Source organism: Perognathus longimembris, chromosome 2, assembly GCF_023159225.1.
Source record: "Perognathus longimembris pacificus isolate PPM17 chromosome 2, ASM2315922v1, whole genome shotgun sequence".
NCBI lineage: Eukaryota > Metazoa > Chordata > Mammalia > Rodentia > Heteromyidae > Perognathus > Perognathus longimembris.
The window spans coordinates 104,494,399-104,507,917 of NC_063162.1; the positions used below are offsets into that span (position 1 = coordinate 104,494,399).

General features: G+C 38.6%; 2 protein-coding genes across 2 annotated transcripts in view; one reads left to right on the forward strand and one right to left on the reverse strand.

Moving 5' to 3' along the window:
- Positions 1-943, forward strand: part of LOC125345218 (protein FAM185A-like) — a 47,661-nt gene extending 46,718 nt beyond the window's left edge. The window contains 1 exon segment of the mRNA XM_048337437.1: positions 729-943. Coding sequence (XP_048193394.1) covers positions 729-862 — 134 coding nt within the window. The 3' untranslated portion in view covers positions 863-943.
- Positions 944-5,590: 4,647 nt separating this feature from the next.
- Positions 5,591-13,519, reverse strand: part of LOC125345229 (dynein regulatory complex subunit 6-like) — a 121,186-nt gene continuing 113,257 nt past the window's right edge. The window contains 2 exon segments of the mRNA XM_048337447.1: positions 5,591-5,758; positions 10,367-10,501. Coding sequence (XP_048193404.1) covers positions 5,591-5,758; positions 10,367-10,501 — 303 coding nt within the window.

Sequence of the window (13,519 nt, forward strand, 5' to 3'; positions counted from 1 at the left end):
CTGCAAGCCCACCTCTAGAGGACTTGGAGGACTGAGATCTGAGAGCACACAAGAGGCAAGGAACCAGTGGTGAAGCAACATTGCTTACCTCCTGGCCCAAATGTGAGAGAAAGAGGAGGAGAAGGGGCCAGGTGACACAGCCCCCTTCAGAGGACCACCCTCAGTGACCTGAGACCTCCCTTGAGGCTCCACCTCTTAGTTGCTGCTGCCTCCAAAAGTGCAAAGCTGAGAGCTAATCCTTTCACACATGGGCCCTTTGGGGGACATTCCAGGGCCACCCTGTAGCAGAGGCTAGGAGGGAAAGATTGCCAAGGGAGACAGGAAAGGTTTGGGCCTGTTGGATGTGATCATTGTCTTTATGAAGAAATGGTTTCATTCATTTTTACATATATCAAGATTTGTTATATTGTGTACTTCAAATACATATTTTGTCAATTATAACTCAATAAAGCTGTCTCAAAAAATAAAGCAAATGTTAAAACAACCAAAAAAAAAAAAAAAAAAAGGAAACCAGAAAGGCTTCCTTTCAGAGTTCTTGTAACAAGGCAAAGGAGGGAAACAATTTCATATAACCTTTTTGCAGCTCTTTCCCAAGTCTTTACTATCTTCCCTAAGAGGTTTGGCCTTCTAAGCTATTTCTAGGCCTTTGAAATGTATTGCTAAGATCTATGTGAGTGTATATTGCTCATGTCCAATCCAATATAATTTTGTGCAATTTTGTATTCCAGGACACATGAATCAAGCAAAGAGACATGAAAACTGGATTAATGCTTCTGCCCCAGAAGGCACTGTACATTTCAGAAATTCAAGCTGGTTTCAAACTGCAGAACTAAAGCATTTGAGTTGTTATTTATGTTTGTAAACAATAGCAGACTTCCAATGATGATACTGCAAATACCACTGTTCGTATGAATCTTGAAAATAAAAACAGCATTGGGAACAAGTACTGGTGAAATGTTTTAGGAGGCCTCTTAAAAGTTTATATTTACCTACTGTATTTTCTTTTGTTCTGTAACAAATTATAGTACTCCCTTGACTTGTTCTTTGGGGATATCTAAGGGATATCCTGCCAAAGGATGCCTGAGACCACGCAGGTCTGACCCTTATATTGGGAATATGTTTTCCTTGTAAACATATACAGCGATTTAATGCATTTTTCATAAGAACTAAGCACTTGTATATACCCTTGGAATATCAGTTACCATGGCAAAATGAACATGCCTTTTTCTTTCATGATTTTACAGATAAAATATTACTTCTTACTGTAGATCTTTGCAACCTCAGCATATATTTTTTTTCTTAGCGTCTATTTCTTTCCTGTTCACTCAGAAGAAACACTTTCTATGGCTTCTCTTTGGCATATCCAAATTTCTAGTATCACTAATCTGTGCTCTGGAGCCATTAAGTGAGATAGATGCCACCTGAACAGGAGTGCTCTGGTGACACTAACCAAGATGGCTGCCAGGCAACTAACAGGCAAGCAGCACTTACAACATGGATACTCTGGAAAAGGTATGATTGATATCTTGACTGGGACAGTCTATCAGGCTCCTCAGAATGGCACACAGTTTGAGACTTACAAAATATTTATTTCTGGAATTTATCAATTGTAGGTAAGTAACTGAAACCATAGGAAGCATGACCCCAAATTAGAGGGGACAACAACTGTACCATGCTTAAAATAATACAAGCTCACACTACTGCAGTTCAGAGCCCAACTTAGTTGAATTTTCTACTGCAGTTATGACAGAATCCAGGTGTTGGCCAATCTGAGTTCCTCCAGAGGCACTGGGAAGAAACCTGCTTCCAAGTTAATTTAGACTGAAGCAAAAGTCAGTTCCTGGGGCTGGGGATATGGCCTAGTGGCAAGAGTGCCTGCCTCATATACATGAGGCCCTGGGTTCAATTCCCCAGCACCACATATACAGAAAATGGCCAGAAGTGGCGCTGTGGCTCAAGTGGCAGAGTGCTAGCCTTGAGCAAAAAGAAGCCAGGGACAGTGCTCAGGCCCTGAGTCCAAGCCCCAGGACTGGCCAAAAAAAAAAAAAAAAAAAGTCAGTTCCTTATGTTTGTAGATAAACATTCCTTCTCCTGCTGTCAGCTCAGTCACACAAATCTAGAGACAAGCCATCTGCATTCTATGCAGTCCCCTCTGTCTTCAGGCCAGCAGTGATACGCTGAGCATTCATTTCTCATGCACTGAACATCTGACTTCTTTGAACCCTGGAGAAAACTGCTTTTAAAGGGCTCACTTGATAGGTCGGGTCTACCCAGGATAATCTGTCTCTATTTTGCCATGGGAATGGGAATGCATCCCCTTTACAGTTCTCACTCAAGAATAGATTATACAAAAATTGATCACAGAGGGCAGCTATCTTAGAATTCTTGCTATTGTAGCTCTCATGCGACAGGTGTTCTACTCAGTTCTTAGGGCATCACCATAAATTTAAATTGTGAATGTTGTACATGTGAAGCAGTCGCTACTCTTCTTAATTTTATTTTATATCATTGTTATAACTACTTTCAACATGCTATGCATAACTGTAGCTTCTATTATTGAAGATCTTCTTGTATCCCCTTCCTGTGGTTGTACCTACACTATCTCTGTATCTTATCTGAGTACATTGGAAACCGTGTATACTGGTATTAGAACTAGGAAATTGGAAGGGAAAACCAAAATCGAGAGACCCAGGATAAAAAAAGACAAGCAACTGCAAAAGCAATACTTGCAAAACTGTTTGGTGTAAATGAACTGAACAATTCATGGGGGGGGGAGGGGAGGAAAAGGGGAGGGGGAATGAGGGACAAGGTAACAAACAGTACATGAAATGTATCCAATGCCTAAGGAACGTATGAAACTGTAACCTCTCTGTACATCAGTTTGATAATTAAAAAAAAAAGAAATTAAAAAAAATACTGTCCTGGTTTCTCTTAGGAGGAAGTAAGAAAGGGAATATAGAAGACATCAGAAAGAAGTATATCTAACTTGTAAATGAAGCTGTTTTGAAGTCAGAAAGGCTTTCCTGGGAAGTTGGTTTGAATGACAAGACCATACTAAAATCAAAATGAGTAATAGGCTTTTTCTGTTGGATTTAGAATGAATAAGGAGATAACTTCTTAACTCTGGGACTATACGTTACATTGATTTAGAGAAATTGACCCAACTGATGTGGAGAAGCCCTTATAATATACTTGATGTTATGCTTATGCTACATAGCCATAGGAATTCAGGTAGGCCGATTAAACTAGGAAAGGCAGTACTGGTTTTAAGTGCAATTTAATTTTAATTAGACTTTAAATAAAGATAACCAAAGCACTGTGAATTTGTTGTCTTGGTGTGAGCTTCTGAAATCTTGTTAGGGCTATTAATGTAAGATTCCAGAGAGAGAAAGAGAGAGAGAGAGAGAGAGAGAGAGAGAGAGAGAGAGAGAAAGGATCAAAATATGTCCTTAACTTAGTAGCTTCTTAAACCAAAGGAAAATAACAAAGTCTTAAGTGACTTTTTGAATTATTTATATGTGCTCATATGAAACATGGAAACTTAATAATTTAAATAAAAGTAGTTGCTATATACTAATTTCTAGTTCTGATTCTCTAATCTCTGTGTGCAAACTTGGTAAACAAGTATCCTCTTTTAGAGAAATACTTACTCTCAAATTTGAAAAAGATATTAGCAACAAATAAGATGTCATATTCTGTTAATTTTTTAAATCTTCAGTATTTTAACTCTTAAAATTTTGTTTTTGAAATACATCATTATTATATAAAAAGAATAAACCTCTATCTTTTTCTTTCTCCATATTCTATTCTTACTGATATTTCTTCTTTTAATTCTGTGGAGTTGAGATTACTACAGCTCTTAAAGTTCTTTTGTTGTTGTTGCAAGATTTCTCTCCACAGGCTTTACGGAAGCATAATAACAAACATTGGGAGATTTGAAGAATGAAGCATTGGCATCATCAGTTCCAAATGAGAAAGACACTGTTATGGGCATTAGAGCTCCTGGCACGCCACCTCTACCTTCCTAACCTTTTAAATCCATGGTTTGTAATGCCTCAAACCCAATGCCTTCCTCTGAAGTTGGTTAGGAAGTAGATCATAGAATTCAGTTCTTTCCATACATGGCTTCATAGGATTATCGTTAAGTTTTGTTTTGTTTAAGAACATACTAAGGGCTGGGGATATGGCCTAGTGGAAAGAGCGTTTGCCTCATATACTTGAAGCCCTGGGTTCGATTCCCCAGCACCACATATACAGAAAATGGCCAGAAGTGGCGCTGTGACTCAAAGTGGCAGAGTGGTAGCCTTGAGCAAAAAAAGAAGCCAGGGACAGTGCTCAGGCCCTGAGTCCAAGGCCCAGGACTAGCAAAAAAAAAAAAAAAAAAAAAAAAAAGAAGAAGATACTAAGTTATTTAAGGGAATATTATATTCTTTTGTTTCTCTCTGAAATCTTGTGTTAAGAGCCCACGGGAGATTTCAGCAGCTCATACCATGAGTAAAAGTCCTTCTGCTCCTAGCTTTTGCTGCTCTGCTGGTCCAGAAAGATATTCTTGGGTTCTTCTTTCTAATACCCTCCTGCTCCATCTGCCTCCCAAATAGCAAAGCTCTGCACACACACACACACACACACACACACACACACACAGCAGCAGCAGCAGCAGCAGTTCACACACACACTCACACACAGCAGCAGTTCACAGTTGTTCATAACTCAATACTGCTGGTATTGACTATAGTACTATAGTTAGTGACAGTGGTCTTGACCCATAGGAAAGGAATTTTTGTTTTTTAAGCATAGTATCCTACATAGCTGTGTTTACATTCATGTACTTTGAAAAGCATTGAGAAACTAAAAAAAATATAGGAATTGGAATCCTCTTATCAGAAACATCTCATTTTCTTGCTCCAACTATCTGCTACCTTCCCTCTTCCATCCTCTCTCCATACTTGTCTTGCTCTTCCCATTTCTTTCCACACAACCTAACATCAGACATTTCCTTCTGGGCTTCCTTGAGGGCTGGTTTGGCTCATGCCTACTTACTTAATATAATCTATATTCTTGGATCATGTTATATATTTTATACTTCAAAAAAGTTCATTCTTACTATCAATTTTTTCCAGTAGACCAAAAGAACCAGCCTTCAGGGAATGACCAAGGATTCTTTCTTTGAACACTTTAGGAGTTACAGCATCAGGTCACTTCACATCTATACCTTCAGCCAATAGGAAAAAGTTTAATTGCCAGCTGGTCCAATCAGGTTATCTTCTTAACCTCTAATGGAGTTAAGAGAGGAGTGACAGAGGAAGAGCTGGAGATAAGATGCAAGGGACAGAGTTAACTTTGGACACCTGCTTGATTACCCAAGGGAAGATGCTCAAAGTACATGGGCTACTGGGAAAGGGATGTGAAACCACAAAGGTCACTATAGAAGAGAGATACTCTTGCTTTGACTCAAAATGTTGGCTTTAGTTAGGCAAACATACAAATGAACCTTCATAACTGACTACTTCTGCATAGTACAAATACCACAGCCATGTGCTCTGTTGTCTTGGAAAACAGTTCTCCAGGTTTTTCCTATTCAGCTGCATACTTACATGAAGATATGACTACAGTATTTCATCTTAAGGATTCGGAGTTGACTGCAACCTATCTGAAGGTCCTGAAGGGTTTGGTCAGTAAGCAGGACACAACCAGAGAGATCCAAAATGTGCAGATAATGGCATTTTGCCAATAACATCTCTATTCCCATGTCAGTAATCTGAACACAGAACCAAAGTAAGTATTGGTTATTCACACAACTCTAGCCCACTGAAGAACATTGACTCAGTCATTTTAGGCTGCTACAATAAAAATACAACAGATTAAATGGCTTAAATAATATACAATGAGTTTTCACAGTTATGAAGCTTGGGAGGTGCAAGCTGGAGGTCAAAATCAAAATCAAGGGGAAAATCCTCATCTTCAGGTGTCTGCCTCTAGCCACACTCTCCCATGGCAGAGAGAGAGAGACCTCTAGTCTCCTCCTCTTCTTAAAGAACAGAAACCCATTTGAGGGCTCCATTCTCATGGCCTCTGCTAAACCTATTCACTGCTTACCTCCTCATACTGTCACAAGGGAAATTAGAGTTTCAACGTGTGAATTTGTGAGGAATGTAAGCACAAATATAACAAACCAAAGCAGGAAACCTGTGCATTTTCTTTCACTGGGGTTATTACAAGGTGGGCCAAATATTGGCTTAACTTGATTTCCAAAAAAAGGTCAGAATAGTAAAAACATCTGCCTCAAAGAATCCCAGTGAAATACATTCTTATTTAAGAGTCTCAAGTTTGAATGAGAAACTTAATCAAGTTTCCTTAGTAATACCTATCACATCAAGATGGCAACTTACAAAATGCACTACAAAGAGGTAAATTACCTTTCAACTCAACATCTACTCTGAGGTTTCATCAGTTTTTAAATTAGTTTAAGGAAATGATATGTGATCAAACTAAAAGTAGACATCCTTTAAAGATCAAAATATACATCCCAACAGGACAAGACTATGGTAAGAAAGGTCTGGGCATCTCTGGTGGATGTATGTAAGAGGTATCATTAAGAAAGGACAAGGGAGTGAGTCAGATGTCCGGAGGCAAGCAAAGAAAGATGAGCAGAAGCCATAAAGATGATCAGAGTTCTGCTCAGAGAAATTCTGCCAAACATATTCCAACATCTTGCAAGTTTGCCCAGATGTCCTACAGGGGTAATTCAACTCCAATTTTTAGTTTATTTCACTTACTTGAAGTCTAGATTTTGAATTTATTGTGAAACTGAGACATGCTATAGAATAAACTGGATTACTCTCACCAAAGGAATTTTCCTTCCACTTGAATTTAATTTTTTATTTTATGTTTGAACATTAAAAAAACCAAACATATGCCATGAGGTTATACTCTTTTTTTAACATAAATTTAAAAGAATTAAAAAGACCTTTGGCTTGAAATGTACATTTTATAAGTTTGGAAGAAGGGATGCTGTCATTGTCTAAGCATTCCATGTTTCCTGAGCATAAGGCTCAGAACCAAGGTTTATTATTGCAACTGATTCTCACAAAAATGTCTTCAGACATTCTTGCCATATTATATGGGTCTCCGAGGATCTGATGTCATTGAGAGAAGATAAAAGCCCTCGGTGTTGATGAGGAAAGGAAGGCCAGTGGGAGTGGGGTGAGAGAAAGTCTAGGGCAGGTGGAGTTCACAGTGGTAGTGAAAGGGAGGCCATTTTGTGCAGATGGAAAATCACTGTTAATGTTTTAGGGATTTATGAACTGAAAACCTGGAACTGGAACTAGAGAGGGCTGGCTATATTTCTTCTTAGTCCTGTTGGTAGATGGACCTTAAGGGATGTATATTTTGTAGTTTGACAAGGTCCTGGTTCTAATGCCAGCCCCTTTGGGAGAGGCTATTGTTCCTCCCAATACAATTCCCTTTGATTCTCTGGGAAATTTTTGGTTTTGTTTTTGTTTTATGGGCTTTTTTTGAGATAGAGTCTTGCAATGTAACTCAGACTGGCCTCAAACTTCCTATCCTCCTGCCTCAGCCTCTCAAGTTCTGGAATCAGCAACGTGTGCCACTATTTATATTTTAAATGAAGTTATTTCCTATATTAGAAGTAACATAAGTATGTTACCAAAAATTAACAAAAACTAGCAAAGTGGAAACAATTACAAATCCATCATAATAACATAACTACAATATTCAGTAACTAGTTTTTACTTTCTTTCCTCTCTTTCTCTCTCTCCCTCCCCCCCGTCTGTCTCTCTCTCTCCTCCTTTCTCTCATTTTTTGTGGCAATAGGGATTGAACATGTGTCTTGTGTTGTTAGGCAGGTGCTCGAATGCTTTAGCCATTCTGCCAGCGCCCCAACACCCTCCCTGCTTTGTGTTAGCTCTGAGCCATTTTGTCCATGGGGTATAAAACCCATGGTGGGGAGCTTTTGAGTCCCTTAGCAACAGTGCTAGTGAAGCATGCACTCATCCAGTCATGGCAGCTTTCCTAAGACTCTGGGGGACCGGTGGTCAGTAAATTCTGAGCTTCTGTTCTTATTGGGTGTGTGTAAATTACAAAAACCTGTTTCAGGTCACTTGTGCAGGATATTCTGTGTCTCCAGACTCACACAAGCTGGTAACCAGTATACACAATGAATTTACTTCAATCCCCTATGCCGCTCTGACAGTCAGAAATGCAATTTCTGGCCTGTTTTAGCTCCATCTCCGTAAAGGATATATTAGAGAAATATTTTGTTATTGCTGTTCAATGATTGATTGATTTATTTTTCTCAACTATTAATTTCATTCCAATCATTAACTCCTACTTTGAATCACTGGCATATGGATCAAAGGTGATAGCAGGGTCTAGTATACTGCCAAGGCTTTAGAACTTGACCTCAGCAACAAGGTCCCCCACCCGCTTTGAGCTACATCTACTTTATTTGGCATTTTAGGATTAGCTAAGATGAGGTTTATGGTTGAGTGGCTAGAGGTAAGGTAGCTGCAGGGAAAAGCTGACCAAGAAATAAATAAAATGTTCATCTTTTAAAAATCACCTGTGGGATTTTGGGAAACCTGGCTTAGAATGCTGAGGCAGACATGAATTTTTTATGGTAGAGTGTTTCCAGTGGATAGCGCATGCTTAACAAGTGCAAGGCTCTGAGTTCAAACTTCAGTATGACCAGGAGTTCACTCCCTGCCCCAGCACTTTCTAGGCTTAGGACTTGGAGGCTGTCTCTAGTCTGCTAAATTTGTCCATTTTCAAGCTTCCAAAATTTTGTTGGTTTGGGGCTGGGAATGTGGCTTAGTGGTAGGGTGTTTGCCTAGCATGCAGGAAGCCCAGGGTTCGATTCCTTAGCACCACATAAACAGAGAAAGCTGAAAGTGGTGTTGTGGCTCAAGAAGTAGAGTACCAGCCTTGATCAAAAAGAGGGGGGAATGAGGGGGGGAGGCAACAAACAGTACAAGAAATGTATCCAATGCCTAGCATATGAACCTGTAACCTCTCTGTACATCAGTTTGACAATAAAAATAAAAATTGAAAAAAAAAAGAAGCCAGGAACAGTGCTCAGGCCCTGAGTCCACGCCCCAGGACTGGCAAAAAAAAAAAAAAAATTGTTGATCTTGATCCTCCTCCTGTTTTTCTTATCTGTGTGAGTCCTTACACTTCTTGAGTCTTGGTAGTGTTTCAATAGAGAAACCTGCCCAATTAACAAAAATCCCAAGATTTTAATTTTTTCGCATGGAGCTATGTTTATAGTATGTTACAAGAAAAAAAATACATTATATTGTACTTTGGAAAGAATGATTTTTTTTTTCAGTACTAGGATTGAATTCAGGACTTTCAGATTGCTAGGGAGTTTGTTCTACCACTTAAGTTATGCCTCACCCCACCTTTTTTGTTTTTGAGACTGGGTCAATTTTGTAGCTCAGATTGTCCTCAAATCGACTATCCTCTTGCCTCAGCCTCCTAAGCACTAGGATTACAGGTGTGTGCCACCACATCCAATAATTGTATTTTTTTTAAAGCAACATGCAAAACCCTTGGCTACTTCTTACTTTTTTTTTGTATGTAGGAAAATATTCTGGAAGAATAAGAACAAAATGCCAACAAATAATTGCACTTGGGTGGTGTTTGCCAGTGGAGTATTAACTCCCCTGGAAGCTGTTTTATGAGTCAAATTATTTTACACTAAATATGCAGTGTATATACAAGTGTCAAGAAAATGGTCACACTTAAAAATAGGATAAAGATAACTGCATGAACCTTTCATGTCATATTGGGGTACTGTGTACTTGACTCGACCTGAGGAAATGTACAGAGCATTTTACTTTTGTTTCACATACTATTTTCTGATTATTAAGGCCAAAACTGAATAAGTATTAATGAACTATTGATTAAGGCTGTCACATATTAATATAATTTTGTTCAGAAAAAATGTAAGTTATTTCTAGCTTGTAGAAAATGTAAGCCTAAGGCTATGATTGTAATCTAACTTGAAAATCGTAATCCAATTCATTCTTCAATTCTTAACATACCAAGTTCATTTCAATGCTCTATGGACTGTCTGTCTTATTTTTTTGGTTCTCTGACTATTTAAATAAATCATTGACACGTTTATACTATATGAGAATTATATTTTAAACTTAAAAAATTCTACTGCAATATAAATGAAATGCTAAAGAAAGACATTCCCAATTTGGGGGTGGAAGAAAAAAATCTGATCCCTGAGCCACGACAAAGAAAACAAGTTCTATGATGAGTTTTGCCTCTGACTGCTGCCAGTCAGGGTGCTTCCGCAGTGCTTCCCCTTGCCGTGTCTGAGCCCTGCCTAGCATACCTTGGGACAGCCTGCAATGTTGAGAGAAATGAGCTGAGCACAGTAAATGGCCACTGTTTTCATAACATCATCTGTCAGCTGGGCACAATGACAGACATCCAGGTACTCCAAGAATGGTGCCTTTTTACAGAAATTCTGAAAGAAATTCTAAGATCAGAGGGTTTTCCTGGCATTAGCCTTTATTCAAATACAGCATGCATCTAAAGCCCTTCTACTTATGAAGCTTTACTTAGTATATATTTTAGTCCCTGAAATATAGATGGAAATATTGCCATCTTGCTGCCACAAAAATGAAACAGTAAAACACCACATCTAAGATCTCCTTCTAGCAAAAGTCATTTACACACCAGCTCACTGATATTCAAATTGCTGCTTAACAATATGAGTATTTTTTTGAAACTATGTCTAATGAAAATTGGCTCAAATGTCAGTAATTGTTAGAGTCACGAATGGTAGAAAAGAAATGCAAATATGAGAATAGCTGGCAAGCACTATGGAATGATATTCAGAGAAAAGGCAAATTCTTTTGAGTTTTCATTTCTACCATATATTACTTCTAAAACTTTAGCAAGACAATCTTCCTAAGCCTCAGTTTCCTTTTCTAGTTAGGGGAAATAATATCTACTCTCTAGAGTTATTTCAAAATGTCAAAATGTTCATCTAAAATGTTTAAGGTTAGAAAAAAACAGGCCTAGAAGTCATTAGGAATTTTCCCCTTTATCTTGGGATTTCTAAATCTTCATTCCTACTTATTTTTTTAAAAGGAACTGAGTAATTAAAAGAAAGCTAGACACTTAGAACTCAGTAGTTATATAAGAACAAAATGATCCACTAATGTAAGTATGAAGAATACAAGTAATGGTAAAAAGTATGTTAATTTATTAAGATGAATGAAAGTAGTTGGAAACAATCACCAAACTCTATGACTTACAGTTATCTACATACTCATTCATTCCAGAGGTGCCACAGGTGATCTTTCATTGTGAAGCAACCCAGGTTCTTAGGGTACCAAATTAGAAACACTAGTATATAACAATTCACCATTTATTTTAGCTATCAGTGCTAGACTTTAGAAACCCTAGTGTATCAGTAAGGAGGAGTTCCCTATTTATATGTAAAAATGGATATTAATGAGATAATATTCTTTTCCTCTCAGGACTAGAGTCACCAGGTTGAACAAACCACCAGTGAGTTATTTCTCTCCCACTGCTTTTGCATTTTCTCTTGTTTTACCAGTAAGATTGGAAAGAACTTGTTAGCAAGTATATAACAGATGGAGAATTTCCAGCAGAGGCAGTTAGCAAAGCAGATAAGACTAGAACTATGTCATTATGTAAAGAGGCCAGAGCTTGGCTCTGCCTCTGTGGTGACTGAATTTCTGCAGGCCACAGGATCTCATTACATAAAGTAGTGTTTGCATCCATCTCAAAAGATTACTGCGTAGATTATATGAAATAATATATTGACATTGTTCCTAACATAAAGTCGACTCTATAGCAATCTATATTCTTTTCTACTGGCCACAGTATTATTTTAGACAAATAATTATTAACTATTATTCAGATCTCTGTAGAACTCTAACACTATTAAAAACTTGTTCTTACAGGACAAATGGTTTTTGTTATTTAACCTCGTCATCTTTTTCTGACCACAACAGCCCACAGTGGTTATGCTTTCCCTCTGATCTCATGCAGATCTTGTCTTTTTCAACTGATTCAGCACTCACTTACTTAACTCATTCCTGCATTGTGACTAACTTTGTGTGGAAATCTGTATTTCCTGGCAATAACATGATGTCAAGAGATAGGTCCCTGTCACTGGAGATAAACAGGCATAAGGGACACCTGGGGTGGTACAGACAGAAATCCACTGTTGAATGACTGGAATCAATGGTTTTGATCCCAGCTCAGAGGTTCAATAAGCAAGTCCCTTGTGGTATTGTCTGGAACTCTGATAGCTTGGATTGTGATCACAAGCACATAGTAAATTCTCAAGAAATACTAGGTAGTCTGCTGACTCTTGTAGAAGTGTCTTCCAGAAAACTAAGGATTCTATTTACTAATACAAGAATTCTTCTGTTATAAGGAATAGGATATTATTATTTTCTGCCTAGAAGTGTTAGGGAATCATCCTTCTACCCAGGGCCATTTGGATATTTATAACATCATTTGAGAGTCATACAAAATAATCAGTACAGGCAGATGGCTGTAGACAGCTGACAAGAAGCATATGTACCTAATGATTTCACAGGATTATAAGGACTGTCTTCCTCCCTCCTGATAGAGTTTGAGGAGACAGACTTCAAGAAAGAATATTTAGACTTTGAAAATAACTTGCTGAAATATTGCCAGCCTTAATGGGAGATGCATGCCCTTCAGAGTTTGAGAACCGGGCTGGGGATATAGCCTAGTGGCAAGAGTGCCTGCCTCGGATACACGAGGCCCTAGGTTCGATTCCCCAGCACCACATATACAGAAAACGGCCAGAAGCGGCGCTGTGGCTCAAGTGGCAGAGTGCTAGCCTTGAGCGGGAAGAAGCCAGGGACAGTGCTCAGGCCCTGAGTCCAAGGCCCAGGACTGGCCAAAAAAAAAAAAAACAACAGAGTTTGAGAACCCTCGAAAGTGGCATTTACCAATTAATTCTGCTTTAAGACTTTTAAAAAGCTCTATTATTCTTTGAAGCTGAATTTCTCAGCAAGTTTTTTTTTTTTTTTTTATTGTGGCACTGTGTGTGGGGGAGGGTAGGTGGCCTCAGGGCTTTGTGCTTGTTAGGCTATGCTTCACCACTTGAACCATGTCCTCTGTCCTTTTTGCTTAAGTTGTTTTTGGTATAGCATCTTACATTTTTGCCTTAACTCAATCCTCCTGTTTTCTGATATAGCTGGACTGACAGGCTCATGTTACCACACCCATCTTATTAGTTGAGATTTGGCCGGGGGGGAGGGGGGGGGGGCTCACAAAGGTTTTTGCCCAGGCTCAAACCTCAATCTTCCCCAATGTGTGCCCTCTAAGTAGCTAAGATTAAAGGAATCAGTCAACCCCCCTGAAATAACTTCTTAAAAGATTATAATGTTGCTGATATATACATGAGAACATTCTCCTCCATGGGAAATCTGAGGCACTACAAATTGGTCCAAGGTTTAGGCTACATCAC